General features: G+C 56.9%; 1 protein-coding gene across 1 annotated transcript; it reads left to right on the forward strand.

Moving 5' to 3' along the window:
• The first annotated feature begins 13,104 nt into the window (after window positions 1-13,104).
• LOC149810193 (uncharacterized) lies at window positions 13,105-15,198 on the forward strand. The gene has a single exon (XM_089994396.1). It carries the CDS (start codon window positions 13,105-13,107, stop codon window positions 15,196-15,198), a length of 2,094 nt encoding a protein of 697 aa, XP_089850522.1.
• Window positions 15,199-18,061: the final 2,863 nt, after the last annotated feature.

An 18,061-nucleotide genomic window follows, 5' to 3' on the forward strand; every position in this document is an offset into this window, starting at 1 on the left:
CATGTTGACCTGTTACTTGACTCGGTTCCCCTGGCCTGCAGCAGAAGCATGAAAACAACAGGAGCATGGGACAGCACACCGAGCATGGCCGCCCGCCCATTGATGACTTCCGGAAGTTCCTTCCACCCATAGCAGCGAGAGTACACCTGGTCATTGGCAACCTTCTCCACGTATTCTTTGTAGGGGCCCCTGCAATTTCAATATCAGCTCGCGCAAAGGCAACGCCCGGTGATTGAAATGTGCCCATTGTTGAGCCTGCGCGAAAAGAAACAAAGAGGGGCGCTGCTATCGTAGCTTTGGTTTCAATCCCAGACAAAAATGACGTGACCTGATCATATGGCGCAAGCGTCAATACGCACCACTTTGTGATGTCAAAGTCCTTGGCGTTCAGGAAGTCCAGCACGGCAATGCCTTGTTCGGGAAGCCTGCACATCACCGACATTGTATTGTGTATCGTGGCAAAGTTAAAAAGCCCCAGACTATTTCCGAGGATCATTGCACCAACGACGTTACGCGCATATGCCTGTGCGATCAAGGCAGGCATTGGATTCGTACCACTCTGGCTTTGGGAGCTGGTCCTTCGCCGCCTGCGTGTCACACACTTGGTTCACACAAATTCGATTTCCAACGTCATGACACGAATGCGGCACATTCCCGACAGCAGGACGACCAAGACCTTGCGGACTGCAACATCGAATAACGAAACTGGCACCTGCTGAACTTCCACTACGACGGCAAAGTTGGCGGGCAGGGGTCACGTCATATATTCATCACGCACCGTGCGTGATGGATACGATCTATCTCCGCGCCCATTGCGAGAGGACACGAACAGCGAAGTTTTTGAGGCATCTGAAACTTCCGAAACAACATTTAACTACCCGCTGTAATAATGATGGTTTACACTTGACAAAGCGACGACTGACTGACATTCGACCATCGCGCACAGCACGTGCATGCAGTAAGCATGCTTGATATACTTAGTTGACGGAAAAATCGATATCCACAGAACGCTGAACCACGTTCATGTGCCTGCAGTACCCCGAAGATGTTCGTGACTACATCGACGGCCGTGCACAGATCATCCGTACAGATGGCTTCGGTATATGTCAAGTAGAAATGTGTGCACTTCCAACATGCCTAACAGATGAAAGAGCGTGAGTAAAGCCTAAGAGAGTACTATACATGTACATCTTTGTGACCGTTTGGCCAGTACTCTACTGCCTAACCCAACAGTCACACTGGTTGCGAACTACACATCAGCTGTCAGTCATATTACAGCGGCCGTGGCTAGCGTAAATGTGGTGCGGGGCACACGTGCATTCTACATGCTAGGCTTCGCAGCTGCTCGATGGCTGCCGCGATAGTCATATGGAGTGCTAGACATGGCGCAAGACATTCAAATGTGCGCGCCAGGGTTCTGTGGCGCTCAGCAACCAGAATAAATAGACTCACCTGGCAGATGTTGACACGGCGAATAACACGCAACGACTGCGTCACCTTCAATTGCAACTTAGAGGCGGTGGAAAATGCAGCAGCCATGGTCCTGGTTGTAAGGAATGGGTGGCAAGATGACTTTGACTGAATGTACTACTGAAACGACTCCGGTTGCACGATGGAATGAATCTAGACGTTACGTGCACTTTCAGAGTGTAAGAATGAACGACGTGCGATTGTGCAGCACCTTAGCATGCTCCTGGCTTCAAAAGTGAATGAATATGATATGCCTTGTCAGGACTATCTGCAAGCAACCCGCGCCAAGCATCACCAGGCTGCCATGACGTTCATTTTTTCAGTATAACCTCCGCCTGGGCTTGGTTTGACCTCATAGCTCGTGGCTGAAACAATGTCTCGCGAACAGCATTTCTGACCGTAATTTTCAAGTGCCGCTTGCGTCCATTCATTGCTGCCCAGTTACTCACCCACTGGGCAGCATGCACGCACACACTCTTGCACTTCACGCATTCGAGCACTCGATCATTTCATGTTTTGATGCTTTCTAATCAAGAGGACATGTCGAAGGACAGCAGCTTGGGTTCGGGAGGAAATGAGTGGAAAAAGTCGCTGGCAATCGTGCTGTTACATCAAGGAGTGTCAGGTTTGAAGACATGCATCGCTACGATTATTCGAACAGTGCAGATGTCAAAGCCTTATGTGCTTTCGGGCGCTCGCACGGCAAGGGAGATGGCCATATCTCTTGCAATGTGCATTAGGGAGTTGGCACAAACGCCAGGGGCACAAGCACTTGTCAAGTGGCTTTACAAGCTGATTAAATGCGCCTTCCATGTTGTGTATCTACCCAAGGGTGCAGTGCGGACAGTTCTGGACCTGGACCTTTTCTATGGATTCATTCGGTACGTGCTCCTCGATAAGTTAACAACGCTTGTGTGGATACGTTTTTGCGTTGCTTACGTGATGCGAGCTGGTGCTGAATACATAAAGATTATCAGAGAGTTGTATCGCAATGTTGTTTGTGTTTCGCGTGCAGGTACAATGGTAGCATGACATGTCAGATTGGGTTCGCACTTCCGACACCAGCCCAAAGGCAGCTTTCAGCTGGGTCGACGTTGCTCGCTGGAGAAACCCCCTTGTTGACGAGGGAACGCTCTCATACAGTATGCTTATTGCAAGAGCAGACGCCTCGACGTCCGCTTGCCAACGAGTACTGCACGGAGCTCAACACTGCGCAGTCCTGCAACACACCCCAGCGCCACAGGTGTGCTCACGACATTTTGGACGCTCAAAGACTGTTTTGACCTCACATGTAACTAAGAAGAAGTATCACTCAGGTTCGTCAAGAATCAAGGAAAGCCAGTGCCATTGGCAATGGTTGTATTTTTCCACACCATTGTGATGCAGACGGTGGTGTCCATGGGGCAGGGTTTTTTATTGGGACAGTCGTTGAGGATGAGGTTCACGGACACGCGGATGTGTCAACTTCCCTCTGTAACAGCCTGCACAGCCTGCAAAGCGTTTCATACACTTCAGGCAAGCTTTCTCATCAACAAAGTCCCCACAAGGTTGTCTCGACTGTCCTTGGTACCTTGGTAAGTTACCTTGCAGCGAACTGGTGTTTGCAGTGACACTGTTGGCAGCATCTAAGAACCGTTTCATGCGTAGCGCAGTCATGCACATCAGGCAGATACAACACGGTTGAAAAACACTCAAAGCTCGGTCATTCTGCACAATTCAGCTCTTCTATTCGCCTCATGTTCAAGATGACATTGCGTCTCCTGCAATCGATGGCCCCACAAGAGATGCTACAAGTTGCTGCATGCTTAAAGTGCATAACCGCAAGGAAAGTATAAGAGCGTATGCAGGCTCGGGGAGCCGAAAAGTCTGCGGCACTCGGACGCGCCGAAGAGCCCCAGCGCTGTCATGCCAGCAACAGCGGCGGTGGCAGACTCGCGTCAAACACCACGATCAAGATCTGGTAAAGAAACTACTGCAGGGGGGACCAAAGCTCAACTTGTAGAGCAGGTCGAGGAGTCCGGAGTCAGCAGCACCAGCGGCAGGGCAGGACGGCAACATGGGCGGCGCATTCACAACAGCAAGGCCTCTCCGGCAGCTGCCCGGGCGCAGCAACCGTCAAGAGGCTTGCTGAACGAACTCTCGAGCGTGCCGCTGACCACTCATGACAGCCTCCAGTGCGCACCTTCCTTAAACCAGCTAGCGCCGGAGGTCGCCTACTGCTGCGAAGGTCCGCTGCCGAGTGTTCCAGCGTCTCTTGCGGCCATGGTGGTTGCGGTCACCGGTGACGGGACTGCCCCGCTTGCTGAAGGCACGCTGCTTGCTGATGCCACTGATCGTCGATGTCGGACGCTTGATGAGCGGCACTTTAGATAAATGTCTGCACCCTATGGCTTTTCGGCCATAAGGATGATGATGATGATGATGTATCGGCGCTCTCTTCAAGTTTTAGCTCGTTCGAGCGGCCCGCGCGTTTATGACAGGCTTGCTTGTTCCGGCCGCTGATGTTCAATGAGCTGTATCACTGTGAATGTGCTGTCTTTGTTGCTTGTTGACTATTTCCTGCCATTATCTATGTGATGTAGTGATGATGTATATTTTTTACGACACTACCGCATCTACATTGGGCATTGGCAACTCCAATAATTACTTGGGATATAGCAATATGCTTCAGTCCTTAAGTGCTCCGTCTCTGTGAATATTGAATTTGCCTCGGCCCATGCCGCGCATGTCCTTGGTTGGCTCAACGATGACGGTGTTGTAGAATCAATTTTTGGTGGGTTGGATGAGGGCAAGTAAGCTTGTATCTGTGGGAACACCGCACATACGGGTGAAATAGATGCAGTATACAGTTACATAGTTGCATTCTTTCAAAGGCACGCCCAGGGCAGACCCGTGGCACACTTCGTAGCACAGTATTTATCCATGTGGAACACCACGGCACGCAGCCGGTTCTCTGCATGAACGAAATCGCCCTGCATGGACAGACACTTGAATTTGTGGTGAACACATCATCGGTGCGCATGTGGGTGTGTTTGTGTTGTACGTCACCATCACGACGCACTGTGAAATGCAGGGGCCGCGTTCAAGTGGACTGCGCCCAAGATTGGGACAGCGTTCCGCAGCGCTGCCAACACGATCTCAGACGCGTTCCGAATTGGTGGGCAGAACAGCGCGTCATCAGTGAGTCAGCTGCATGCGGCACAGACCCTCCACCACATGCCGTCCCTTGCAAGGCTGTTGCCAAACGGCCCGGTCATGTCCGGACGCAGCAGCGCCAGCGGCACAGCAGACGATGCCGAGCGTGGAGCGTTCATCAACGGAGCACCAACCCACACACACCCCTCCAGAGCCCGCTATGACTCAGCCATGAGCCCCACTGGGAATGGCAGCGACGCCTCCACACTGCAGGAGTCTGCGAGGCATGGCAGCGTATCTCGAGGCAGTGGTATCAACATCGGCAGCACCAACACAGGCAGGGTGTACCCAAGCCAACGACGCGGCCGCAGCAAGGAGTGGGCGAATGATGACTCAGATGCATCGGATGCGGGGAATGCCTTTTACAGCGATGGTTACGCGGCGACGGACATGTACAGTGCTCGCGAGGCTCTTGACAGCACGACAGACTGCGGTTCAAAGCACACGACGACACCCGGGCAGGCTGATGGCCCCCGACATGTGGCTCGCTCACTTTCGATGGGCTCGCTGCCCAGCGTCCACAGCACTGCTTCTGTTTGCTCGAGTGTGGCTACGCCTGGCCACCTCCCCTCCCGTTTCAGCAGAGTGGCTGAGCTGCAGTCTCCCGCGTCACGCCACAACAGCCGCCGGGTTGGCGCCGCGAGCACGACATCCGCCGCCGTGGATAGCTCAATGCCTCGCACCCCTGACATCACGTCTGCGTCACATCCCCCTGCGGACCTTGGCTCCGCTGCTCGATCCAACTCGGTATCGCGTCGTTCACAGGTCCATGCTCAAGAGCCTGTGTTGGCAGCTGACAGCGCGAGCTGCCCGGAAAGCGTGGGAGATGGATCCAACGACAGCAGCCTTGTCCCTGCCAAGCGTGCTGACCAGAATTCTGGAGGGGGATCGCCAGCTCCTGCGGAGGGACAACGACATTGTGGCGTTGTCGCAGACTACAGCACTCAGAGTAGGGATGCGATCGAAGCACAACTCGCAGCAACCAGCCACCTCGTTCCTGTGCCCACATCGCTCGACCGGGAGAGGCGAGACGCTGCAAGCCCATCATGCGAATTGGACTCCGTGCTGAGAAAGGAGTCAGAGGACGACTCTACCACCAGCGCCATCGCATACAGCAATACTGCCGTGCAGCCCTTGCCTAAGGAAGCCGGGCGTGAAGCAGATGGTGCAGCAAAGTGCTCCACCGCAGAGCTTGAGGAATGCTCTCCCAGCCAAGACGGCCAGCCGGCAGAGCTGCGCTTTACTCCACAACGGCATGAGCACAATGGCAGATCGCCTGTGAGGTCGGCTGGGTCCTCAGCGCTCAAGCCGCAGCGCAGCACGACGTCCACAGGCGTCGTGTCATTGCCGCTCGCCGTCCTACGACTGAACGACTCCACGTCGGACGAGACAGCAACCCTTTCGCCCTCCATCTCGCCGTCCGTCAACCAGCCCACTCCCACGGCAGACGCTCCCCCGCCTCTCAACGCCTTTGCTTCCGACGCTGCCGACACTGCAGCGCAGCTGTTCGCCCCTCAGCCAGCAAGCCCCTGCATGGTCTTTGGTAGTCCCAGACAGCACAGCGCTCCGCCTCGTGAGTCACCCGGCAGCTCCCTCTTCAAAGGCGTGGTAATCAATGCTGCGGCTGGGCTGTTTGGGCCATCCTCTGCCCAGGCTTTTGTCAGCTCGTGGGGGTCTGCAGGGGAAGCGTCGCCCAATAGGCCCGGGCCGGGAATCCCTGCGCCAGCGGACGTCCGGGCCGGAAGGCCTGGGAATCCGCCTGAAGCTGCTGCGAACGACTCACCGGCTTCCAGGGCCGGCCCCGATTGCGCAGTCTGCGGATCATGCTGGCGTGTGTGACGAGGATGGGGCAACGGACGGGGCGCCAACAGCGCAGATCCCGGCATGGAGGCCTGCAGCTGCCTCTGGTGATGATCGGTCCAGCACGGGCACTGAAGATGACGCGACGGATGAGCCGCCGAAGCCACGGCTGCACCCTGCGGGCCGCCGCAAGCTCCGCAGCCGCTGGAATACGCCGCAGGGGCGAACGTGGCCGCGCCGCAAGACTGTCACCGACGCCAACGAGCTCTTTGCAACGCTGGAAGGCGTGCGTGAGTTCGCCACAGAGGGCGACGCCCTCGTCTCACCGCCACAACAGGTCGACAGCACGCAACCACCACAGCTGCCTCTCTCTGTTGAATTCATTGGCTTGCAGGTGGGTGCAGACGGCCAGGTTGCGCCACTCTCGCCACGGTCACGAAACCTTTCGTCGCCCGCAAGGGCGCACCAGGAGCAGCAAATTGCACAAGTTCCTTTTTGTGCCGCTTCCCTTGAGTCTCCTCGAGAGGCATTCTCCATGCGCCTGAAACCGCACAAACTATCTTCCAATGCTCCTTCGCCGTCAGAACCCGTGTATGGGAAGTGATGGGCGCTTGTGACTGCACAGAACCGAAGCACAATCCCATGTTTTATCTCTGGATCGGTAGCTTTTGTGTTGGTTTGCGCCAACTCTCTTGCTAGTTTTGCGTCCATGGGTGGTGTGCACGTTGCTTGATGGCACACACCATTCTCATGACTGGTCAGTCAATCGTTGTTGCTTGATCACTTGCCAAATGCTGGCAGAGCGCAAGCAGTGCGCAGTTGTCTGTTTGTTCGCCACCAGTGGCAGTGGGGCAGTGACACTGCTGCTTTGGTGACCCACAGACCTGCTCAGCAAAAGCTGCCTACCGTAGTATATCAGTCATTTGGTTGGGTTTTGCTCCAGCGTTACCCGTTACATTTATTAAAAAGTCGTCTGTTGGGTTGAACCGCCAAAACGTTACGCGTTACAGTTATAAAAAAGTCGTCTTTAAGTTTGAAGAAATGGCTGGCGCCGCAGGCGAAAATTTTTGGAGGACACGATGGTATGGACAAGCATCGGCAAACCGAACCCTATCGATGCCACTCTTCGATCAAGCGGACTGGTGCAACCTGGGCCGACAGGGCCATCTTCTTTGCTCGGAATTTGATTTGACGTAGACGACTCTTTTCTTTTGTCTAGCCTTCCCTGTGGCACAGGTTGTGCTACCACCTCGCAATCATCACTGCTGTCGCTAACATCTACCGGTACCCACGGCAATGCTTTCTCAAAGTGGTAATCATAAATGCGAGCAGCTTCTTTCTCATCACATGCGGCTTTCTCAGCTGCATGTCCTTCAGGCAAGCAAAGGCAGGCATTGCTGTGTTTCGAACGTGAACTGGCCCCAGGCGGGACAGACGGTACGTGACAGCTCATGTTGAAACAATAGTGGTTTCTGCAAGTTCAAATGGGCCCTTATATGCTTACATTCATGACAGACAAGGGCATTTCTGGCGTTCTACGAATAGGCCAAGGCGCACAAGGTGCAGTAGGCGCCCAGGAAAATTTCAGGACTGCGTGACGCGTTACATCTAATAAAAAGTCGTCAGTATAGTTGTCTTTTTCCCCCTAGCGTTACGCGTTACCAATTTAATTGTCGATAAGGAAGATTGGCGAGCCCAGCGTTACGCGTTACCAACCAAATGACTGATATGCTACGGTAGTCTCTGCTCGATATGATGCTCGCCAAGGTGTTAGTTTGAGGTGTTTTGATGACGTGACTAAGGCGGCTAGGATTTGATCCAGGCGCAAATGGTCGAGCGGGAATAAAAAACGTCTGCTACCCTGCACCGTACGTAGAATGTCAACCTCATGGCGAACAGCGTGACGGCGTAACTTTTATTATGCATCCGTCACTTCGGTGGAAGTCCCCAAGCGTGACGCGTGACATATTATTATTCATTCGTCACTATGGAGAAAGCAAGCACTGGTGCCGCAGGCGAAAACCAAGTATTGCCTGCTTCACTTTCCTGAAGCGCCCGCAGACGGAAGGTTCGTGAACAGCATGTTGAAAGGATGCAAGTTAAACTTGGTAGCAAACATTTTAAATACATACACCGCAGGCATCATTCTGGTTTACACATGTGAAGCAGTCATGGTGCTCTGCGAGTACACAACGTGCAGAAGGCACCTTGGAAATTATGCTGGCTACTCAACGCCCCAGTAGCTGGGGTCCGTCTACGCCTCCGTCTGCGGACAAACGTTGGACAATTCAAATATCAGCGACCTTTACCATTTGTCCGTCGTTGTGGTCTGTGTGCATGACGTGGAACAAGTATAATCATGCTGCGTGGAAGGACGAAGGGCCCCAGCGTGACCCACCACATCACCTGGTCAGTGTTTCGCCCGATTGGGGTCAGACCCCCTAGCGGCCCCCAAACAAATAAATAATTCAAGGTGAAAAGGGGTCAGGCCCAGATGGCTTATTAAATAATGATGTGCAGAAAAGGGGTGCTGGCCATACCGGAGTAAATTTCATTACACAGAGAAGCAGAATCATCAAAGCTTGAGCCGTACCAGTAAACCAACACACACTCGGAAAGGTACAAAGACCCCTCAGGGAATATCAGCAATTGGAGATACCGGAGTAAATTAGACCGATGGCCCTGTCACGTCACGCCAGCGGAAAAAAAGGCCACTTTTTCATAGGGTTCATTGGTGTCACGCGTCATGGAAGATAATTCCTGGGCCATAAAGTTGGCCCAATAAGAAACTGTCACGCTGTCACGATCGAAAAAAATTTCTTCGGCCTGCGGCCACATTGTAACCTGCAAGAACCCTGGCGACTGTACCCTAACCTATTTCGAGATAACAACGGTGCCCTAGGGTACCCAGCTCGACGTAGACCTGCAGGTACATAGACGCCACTCGCAAATGAATCTTTGTTTTCTTTCATCATGGTGAATTCTTGTTTGGGGTGAATGGCAAAAGGACCCAAGGCTTGTTGGCCTTGGGGTCCTTTTGCCATTCACCCCAAAGCCACTGGGCCGGTGGGGCTGACGATTAATCGTCTAAGCTCAATGTTGACGTATAGCGTGACGATTGAGCCGTGTGCATGTGCCTTGTTGCGTGTACATCAAAAGGATTGTGATTGGTTGGTCGTATGACTAAGACATTGCGCCGTGTGTGACGTACATTGTTGCTTTTTGTTGCCAGGAATGGTTCTGTGTACCGACGAGGTAGTTGTGTGAATGCTTGCTGATACCGACGAGGTTGTTAGGCTCGTTACCGCGCAATACACTACTAGAAAAAAAAAATCTCGCCTGCGGCACTGGGCCATAAAGTTGGCCCAATAAGGAATGTCACGGCGTGACGTTTTGCGATTTGGGCCATAAAGTTGGCCCAATGAGGAATGTCACGGTGTCACGTTTTCCAAACAAAGGTCATCGGTCTAATTTACTCCGGTAACAGTATATTATCTAGTCAACTGGATCAGGGGTCAGACCCCCATGTCATAATGATTGAGCAGCTGAATCTTGGGGTTAACAAAATCAAAATTTTTACCAACTACATTAATAGCGCTTTAAAAAAAGTAATAATAATCTGTCACGCCAGCAGAATTTCACGCAACGGTCAAATTTACTACGGTAGACTGACAGCTTTTTCCACTTCCACCGTTTGCCGCCGCCATCGCTGGTTCTGGCACGATTGACTGTGGGACCCACACTCAGACGCTTCCCTTGGCGTCGCCCTCCGTCTTCCCGCAGCCCCTTGTTCAGCTGCGTCCTTTCCTTACTCACTTCATTTTCAAGTCTATCGTTAGCCTGTTCGCTGCGTGGTTCCTGCGGTTTGGAGTATCCCAGGGTCTGCTTTGTTCTTCAGGGTTTGCCTGCTTGCCACTTCCGAAGCCATGGCTTCTTCCTTTTTTGAGCGTGAGTGCTCTATCACCGTGCTCCTTCGTGACCATGTGGCTTCTGTCGCTTCGCCGGTGGTGATCGTGCGTGTCCTTTGATGATCGTCCCGCTCGCCGTGGGGAACCCTTTGTCGCAGCTTGGGTTTGCGCATTTCCAGTTACTCCCTGCCCCTTTGTCCTTCAGGATCAGTACCGCACCTGGCGGGCAACTCCCTCGCCGCAGAGGTTTGAGGCACCTCGCGGGCCCCTTGCCCCCAGGCACGCTCCGGGCGTGCCTGCTGCCATCCACAGATGTGCAAGCCGCTGCCATCCTACTCCTCACGACCGCGCAATCTGGCACTCGTCGCCGCCGTCGGGCCCCTGCACCGCCGCAGTGGGCATGCCAGGCGACTCGGCTTCAGACAATGACGATGACGTCGATTTCGACAGCGCAAGCCCTCACGCTGCCGACCGGGACAGCGTGAGCATAGCCCTTCCAAGACGGCTATGGCCACGAGGACCGGTGACGGCATCGACCCCGAAGCCGGCTCCTGCGCCCACGCGTCCGCGCAGATGGCCGGCTCTGCCTCTTATTATCGGCTGCCATGTGGGGAAGATGGGTCTGACGACCCGGACCGGGTGGCTCTTGCTGAGGTCCTGTGCCTCCTGGAGGCGGACATCATGCGGTTCACGGCTTCTTCTGCGGATGGTGCATCTGCCATCGTCGTTTGCATGGGCCCTCTCGCTGCCTCCGTTTCTGTCTCATGGCCTTCGGCCCTGGGTGCTGGTGGTTTCCCTGAAGCGGCAGCCAATCGGCCCCGTGTGCTGCCCCACCGCCTCCTCGGCCTCCCTGGACCACCACCGGTTTCGTCAGAAGATGACTCTTCTGAGTCAGAAGAGGCATCCGGCTCGAGCTCGCGCATGGACGAAGAGCCCTGAAGCACGTCCTGGGCTCTCCACTCACATCGGAGCTCACAAAGTTTGTCCAGCTACGTACCCTCGCTGCACGTGCTTCTCTGCCGCCCCGTTGGGGTACTGTTGCTTCGCCCTAGTGCACTTGCCGCCTTTAGTCGCTTAGCTGTCCTGGCGCGTGTTGCCCGTTAGGTTCTTGTGATTCGGGTGGCCCTTGTGACTCTTGCGGTTCTTGAGGCTCTAGTGGCACTCACGGCCCAAGCGACCCCTGTGGCACTCGTGGCCCCCGCGACTCCCTCAGCCATTTGCGGCTCTCGCAGCCCCCTGTCCATTTCTTGGTGATGATCGTCCCGCCCGTCACAACGGGGCCTTTGTTACAGCTTGGGTTTAAATGTTTCCGGTTACTCCCTTGAGCGTTGTGCAGGTCTGACGTGGTGGATGAAGACGAAGGTTTTTTCCCTGGCGGGAGGTCGTGGTCTTTTCCCGGGGTTTTTTATAGGGTGATAGCGGGTTAAAAGGCCGCATAGATGATCTTGGTTTTCCCTTTTTGTGTTTCCACCCTCCCGCCGGGGTTTTTTCCTTCTTTGACGACGCTTCGGAGGTGGCCGTGCGCCGCGTCTGCTGTACGAAGAGTGTGCTGCCGAGGAAGGTTGGCGGAGCATGGTTCTTCCATACTCTGCCGTTCGCGCGACCGCACTTGACTTCCCGCCAGTGTGGTTGCGCCCGTTCTTATTGGTCCCTCCTGAGTATGGTGGTCCGGTGCTGTTGTGCGGCCGTTGTTGGCTTTGAGTTTTCGAACGCGTGTGCCTTGGTTTTTGTGGCGGCCCCGAGCCATGGTATTTCACCTTGTCTGTGTAATCAAATTTACTACGGCGTCTGCTGTACGAAGAGTGTGCTGCCGAGGACGGTTGGTGGAGCATGGTTCTTCCATACTCTGCCGTTCGCGCGACCGCACTTGACTTCCCGCCAGTGTGGTTGCGCCCGTTCTTATTGGTGCCCCCTGAGTATGGTGGTCCTGTGCTGTTGTGCGGCCGTTGTTGGCTTGAGTTTTCGAACGCGTGTGCCTTGGTTTTTGTGGCAGCCCCAAGCCATGGTATTTCACCTTGTCTGTGTAATCCAATTTACTACGGCCGTCAACATTACGCTCGACACTCTCGTCGACGTACTGCGAGGCTCCCGAGAGGATCAGCTCCGGGCCCCAGCGGCTGGACCTATGAACACATTAAGGCGGCGACAACGGCTGGCGAGCACCTTCTCACCGCCGTTCTACGCATCCTCAACACCATCGTCGGCGGCGCCCTGCCCCACTTGCCGGAACTACTCGACAGCAGGCTTATTAGCCTGGAAAAGCAGGGGGGCCGCGGTCTACGCCCCATTGCCATTGGCGAAGTCTGGCTCCGACTGGCCAGTCTTTGCGCCATGGCAGCTTGCCCCGGCGCTGGCGCTGCCCTCGCACCACTACAGCTAGGCGTCGGCGTCAAGGGTGGCAGCCAGATCATCGGCCACGCTCTCTACAGGAATCGCAAGCGACCCCACATGCGTCACCCTTCAAGTGGACTTCGCAAACGCCTTCAACACTGTCTCGCGAGACGCTGTCTTAGCCGCCGTGGCAGAGCGTCAACCGTCCATGGTGCCCTTCGCTGCTTGGTCGTACTGACAAGCCAGCCACCTATTCGTCGACGGATCCCCAAAGGGCGAAACCCCTATCTTGTCAGAGAGCGGCGTCCGTCAGGGCGACCCATGTGGCGGATTCTACTTCTCCCTCGCCACTCAGGGCCTACTTGAAGCGACACGCGCAGCGCACCCCGACGCAGCCCCCATGGCCTACCTCGATGATACGTTCCTTCAAGGCAGTCCCGCAGCCGTCATCGCCGCATTCCCTGCTCTACGCGACCTCAGCGCAGCCATCGGGTTGGGCGTGCACCTCGGCAAATGCGGAGTATACTCGGTATACTCGGTCATGCTCGGCCTCGGTAGCGTAACCCGTGGCGCGCGCGTGATAGCGTCGGCACCATTGGCGGATACGCACTCTCCCGCCGTCATTGCTGCGCTCCGTGAGAAACACCCATTCGCTGAACCGCCGGTCCTCGTGGAGGACGCCACACTGCCCTTGCGTATAGACGCTGAGTTGCTCGAGCGCGCACTCAAACGCCTTGAAGCCAAACTCGGCTTAGCAGGCGGGCCCACTGGCATGACGTACAAGCACGTCGTGGCGGCCACCAAAGCCTCGTCCGCAGCCTTCAATGCCACTCTGGCCTTCGTCAACCTCATGCTCACAGGCACGCTGCCGCGGCACTCGTCGCTGCTGGACTCCTCCCTCGTGGGCCTGCAAAAGCCAGATGGGGGCGCGCGACCCATAGCGATAGGAGAGGTCCTGTACCGCCTCACCGGCCTATGCGCAATGACAGCCTGTGAGCAGCTTGGGCGCTCGCTCGCGCCCCTGCAGCTCGCGGTGGGCGTGTCAGGCGGGGTGGAAGCGCTTGTGCATGCGATCCGCTCGGCGCTGGCTGCTGACTCCGATGCCGCGCTTCTGACCGTTGACATGGCCAATGCCAATGCCTTCAACACGGTCGACCGATCTGCGCTGATTGCGGCAGTGCAGAAATACGTGCCTGCGCTGCTGCCGTATGTGCAATGGTCGTACGGTGCGCCCACCGACTTGCATGTCATCGGCGCTCCAGCCGGCACGGCCCCGATCCAGTCGCGCATAGGGGTGCGCCAGGGCGACACCCTTGCCATGCTGCTCTTCGCCGTGGTGCTGCAGCCCATCTTGGAACGCACTTGGGCAACCGCGCCCGCGGTTGCCGTGCTGGCGATTGCGGATGACGTCAACCTGGTTGGCAAGGTCGACGCCCTCCGTGCGGCGTTCCACGCGCTCACTGGGGAGAGCGGCGTGCCCAGCGTTGGCCTCCGCGTCCAGCCCCGCAAGTGCGCGCTCACCGAGGGGCCTTCCATGGCGGTTGCGGGTCTGGCCGCTGCCCTTGGCATCCAGCACTGCCCCGGCGGCGTCACGGTGTGTGGCACGCCCATTGGCTCGGACGCGTACGTTGCTGCCGTTTTGTCCGACCGCGCGGACGGCATCATCGAGCAAGTGGACAAGCTCATGGCGCTGCGCGTCAGCCATCAGGCGCAATTCGCCCTGCTCCGGTCCTCTCTGTCCATGCGCATGGCGCACCTGTTGCGCACGGTTGCATGGGACCACCTCCAGCCCAGCGTCGTGCGCGTCGAGGATGCCATCATGGTAGCCGCCAAGACGCTCTTCCAGGTGCCTGAGGTCGGTGCAGCGTCAACACGTGCCGTGCAACAACTCCGACTCCCTCTCCGGCATGGGGGCTTTGGCCTACGCGACGCAACGTCCCTCGTCGCGGCCGCCGCGCTCGTGGCGGGAGCCTCTAAGGCGCAAAAGGCCATGTCGAATGGTCTTGACATATGCCAGCCCTTCTCGGGCGCGCTGCGGCCGGCGTTGCTGTCGGCCTGGCAACGCGTCTTCGACGACGCTGCCGGCGAGTGCGAGTGGGAAGAGAGCGCCCGGGACCTGCCGGCGGAATTCGTGCTTGAGGACCTGCCCCACGTCCAGCGGGCCGTGTCGAGGCTCGTGGGCGATCGTGCGGGCGCGGCCATGCTCGACGCCTGTGACACCGACACCGTGGAGGGCCAGCGAGACGCGGCGCGCCTTCGCAGTGCCTCAACTGGCCCTTCGTCAGGCTGGCTTACTGCACTGCCCATGTGGTCGGCTCTGCATCTCACTAACGCAGAGTTTCGCATGGCAGCCCGGCATCGGCTCGGCTTGGGGGTGCCGTCGCTGATTGACATCCCTCCGTGCACCTGCTCCGCTGGCGATTCGAGAACGCCGGACCACGCTCTCTCGTGCAAACATAACGCTGGCAAGGCAATTGTGCGCCATGATTCCTGAGCTTCTGCCTGGCGCCATGCCATCCGCCGCGCTGGTTGCGCGCCGAGCGCGGAGCCGCTCTACAGCAGCCTTGCAGCCCCGGGGGCGCAAGGGGCTGCCAGTCATCGTCGGGGTGACATCCTCGTGGTTTGGCCTGACGGTGGCGTCCGCATCCTTGACTGCGTCGTCACGCACCCCGCAGCTGCGTCGTACATGCGAGACGCTGCGGAGGCTGGAGGGTCTGCGGCTGCGAAGGCTGAGGCGCGGAAGCGGGCGGACTTCGAAGCGGTTGGCGAGGGCTCCGCGTTCGGCTTTGTGCCGCTTGCTGTGGAGTCGTACGGCCGCATGGGTGTCGCGGCGTCGCTGTTCCTATCAGAGCTTGGCGATTTGGTAGCGGCGGCGGGTCGGGTGTCTAAAGCCGCTTTTGTCCGGACCGTGCGTCGGGAGCTCAGCTGCGCCCTTTGCAAGGGCAATGCGCGCATGTTCTACAACTCTCTCTCGCGCATTGCTGTGCGTGTTGGACGCAACTTCCAGCCAGGATGTGATGAGCCGGCAGAGGGCCCGGTTGAGGTCTGACTTGCTTCGTGTTGTTACAAGCGACAGGGCTGACAAAACAGGAAAAAACACAGAAACTAACACTGAAAACAACGTCACAAACTAAGACAAAACACACAAGAAAATCAGCAACCTAAGCTACGCCGGGATCTTCCTGCGGTGCATCACACCCTGCATGGAAGTCCGAGCCGACGTTCACGGCGATACGAGAGAGGGACTTGTAGTACATGCGCGCGTTGCCCTTGCACAAAGCACAGCTGAGCTCCCGACGGACGCCACGTACGAAGGCAGCCTTGGACACCCGGTTCCCCCCCCCTGCCGCCAAGTCGCCAAGCTCCGAAAGGAAACGCCAGGCGGCGGAGCCCATGCGGCCAAACGACTCGACGGCGAGTGGGATGAAGTCGTAAGCGGAGCCCTCCTCAAACTCCTCGAAGGCTCGTTGCTTCCGCAGGTCTGACTTGCTTCGTTGTTTGTTTGTGTCGCTGTGTGCTTTGTCTTCCTTTTTCTTTTCTTTTGTTCGTCTTTCGGTAGCCTTTCCTAGATTTGCCGGCCCTGTCGCTTGTACTATGAGTACTCGGTGACCACGCAAGCCGCACTGGACACGGCAGCAGCCCTCGCCATCCCTCACTGCACCGACGGCCTCGATGCCGCCGGCATCCCCGTGGGCACAGATGCATACGTCCAAGCCTATGCGAACCTGAGGGCTGACATCATCTGCAAAAGCATCGACAATATGCTCGACACCCCCCTCCCCGCTCAAGACAAATTCCTCCTCCTATCAAAGTCTGCACAAATGCGCCTCGCGCACCCACCGCGAGTCGTCCCGTGGCACCTCGTCAATGCCGCGGTCCGACGCGTCGACGACCGCGCCGCCCAAGCCACCTTTCACATCATGCAGCGCCCGGAGCAGGCGGACGTCCTCGCCGGGCAGCTAACACTGCCGCTCCGCTTCGGGGGCATGGGCATCCGCACCACCAGCGAACCAGAAGCAAAGGCCTCCTTCTTGTCTGCAGCAGCCATGACAGACACCACCATGCGCGATGGACCGCAACAGTTTTGCCCTTTCGCAGGTCCCAACGCACCAAGCCTCCAACAAGACTGGCAAGCGCTGCACGCGGCCGGGGCGGAGCACTCGCTGTGGCCTCCCGAAGCACTCGCTGTCACCGCGGAGACCATCGACACCATCCTACCGGCTGCCCAAAGGACATTCGCGCGCTTCGTGGCAGAGCGCAAACAAGCCGACCTCCTTGCGTCTTTCGACATCGACACCGACGACGGACTACGCAACCTCGCCCGCATGGACAGCTGCGCCTGCCGCCCGGCTTCCATTTGGCTGGAAACACTGCCCACGTCAAGGGCGCTGCAGCTCACAGACCCCGACTTCATCAGCTCCATGCGCCACCGCCTCGGCTTGACGCAGCTGCCCACTCACACTCCAGGCTTACAGTGCCGTTGCGGGCGCTATATGCATGCAGGTGACGTTGACCATGCCATGACTTGCCGCTCCCTCGCGGGGGCAGTGATGTTGCGCCACAACCTCCTCATTAGGACTTGGCGCCACATTGCCCACTGCGCGGGAGTCGCCACGTCAGTGGAACCGCTTCTTCGCTCGCTGCCTGGATTTCAAGGAGCCGCCATTGCTGCTCAGGATCAAGCACGCGGAGACATACTAGCCGTGATGGCGGATGGGCTCACCGTTCTCGACGTCTCAGTGGTGCATCCAGCAGCAACCTCCTATCTACAGGCTGCTCGCACGGCGGGCGGCGCGGCAGCTGCGCGTGACCAACGGAAGCGCTCGCGATACCAGAATGCTGACCCCAACGGCTACACCTTCGCCCCGTTGTCGCACGAGTCTTACGGCCGTTTGGGAAAGCCAGCAACACAGCTGCTCAACTTCCTGGCCATCGCTGCGAGTGCTGCAGGTGTCGTGGTCAAGGGTGACTTTGTTGAGAGTGCGTTGCGTGAGCTCAGTGTCTCTTTGTGCAGGGGGAATGGATTCATGTACAGATGCGGCCTTGAAGTCTTTGCGACCTTGGCTGGTGGAGCTTTCCAAGAGGGCCTGCTACCGTAGTATATTAGCTGTTTTGGTAGTCTTTCCTAGTTTGCCGGCCCTGTCGCCTGTAAAATAAATATTAGCCATTCGGAACTTTTTTGTTTCGAAGCGTGACACGTCACATTCATTATTTCTCCGTCATTAAGGAGAAATCGCCCAAACGTGACATGTCACGTTCATTATTTCTCCGTCAATAAGGAGATTGAAATCAGCAGCGCCGCAGGCGAAAAGATTTTGGAGGTATATCTGTGATGAGCAAGCATCTGCCATTGCAAG

Source organism: Nuphar pumila, unplaced genomic scaffold (genome assembly GCF_984573655.1).
Source record: "Nuphar pumila unplaced genomic scaffold, dmNupPumi1.hap1.1 HAP1_SCAFFOLD_481, whole genome shotgun sequence".
NCBI classification, from domain to species: Eukaryota; Viridiplantae; Streptophyta; class Magnoliopsida; order Nymphaeales; family Nymphaeaceae; genus Nuphar; species Nuphar pumila.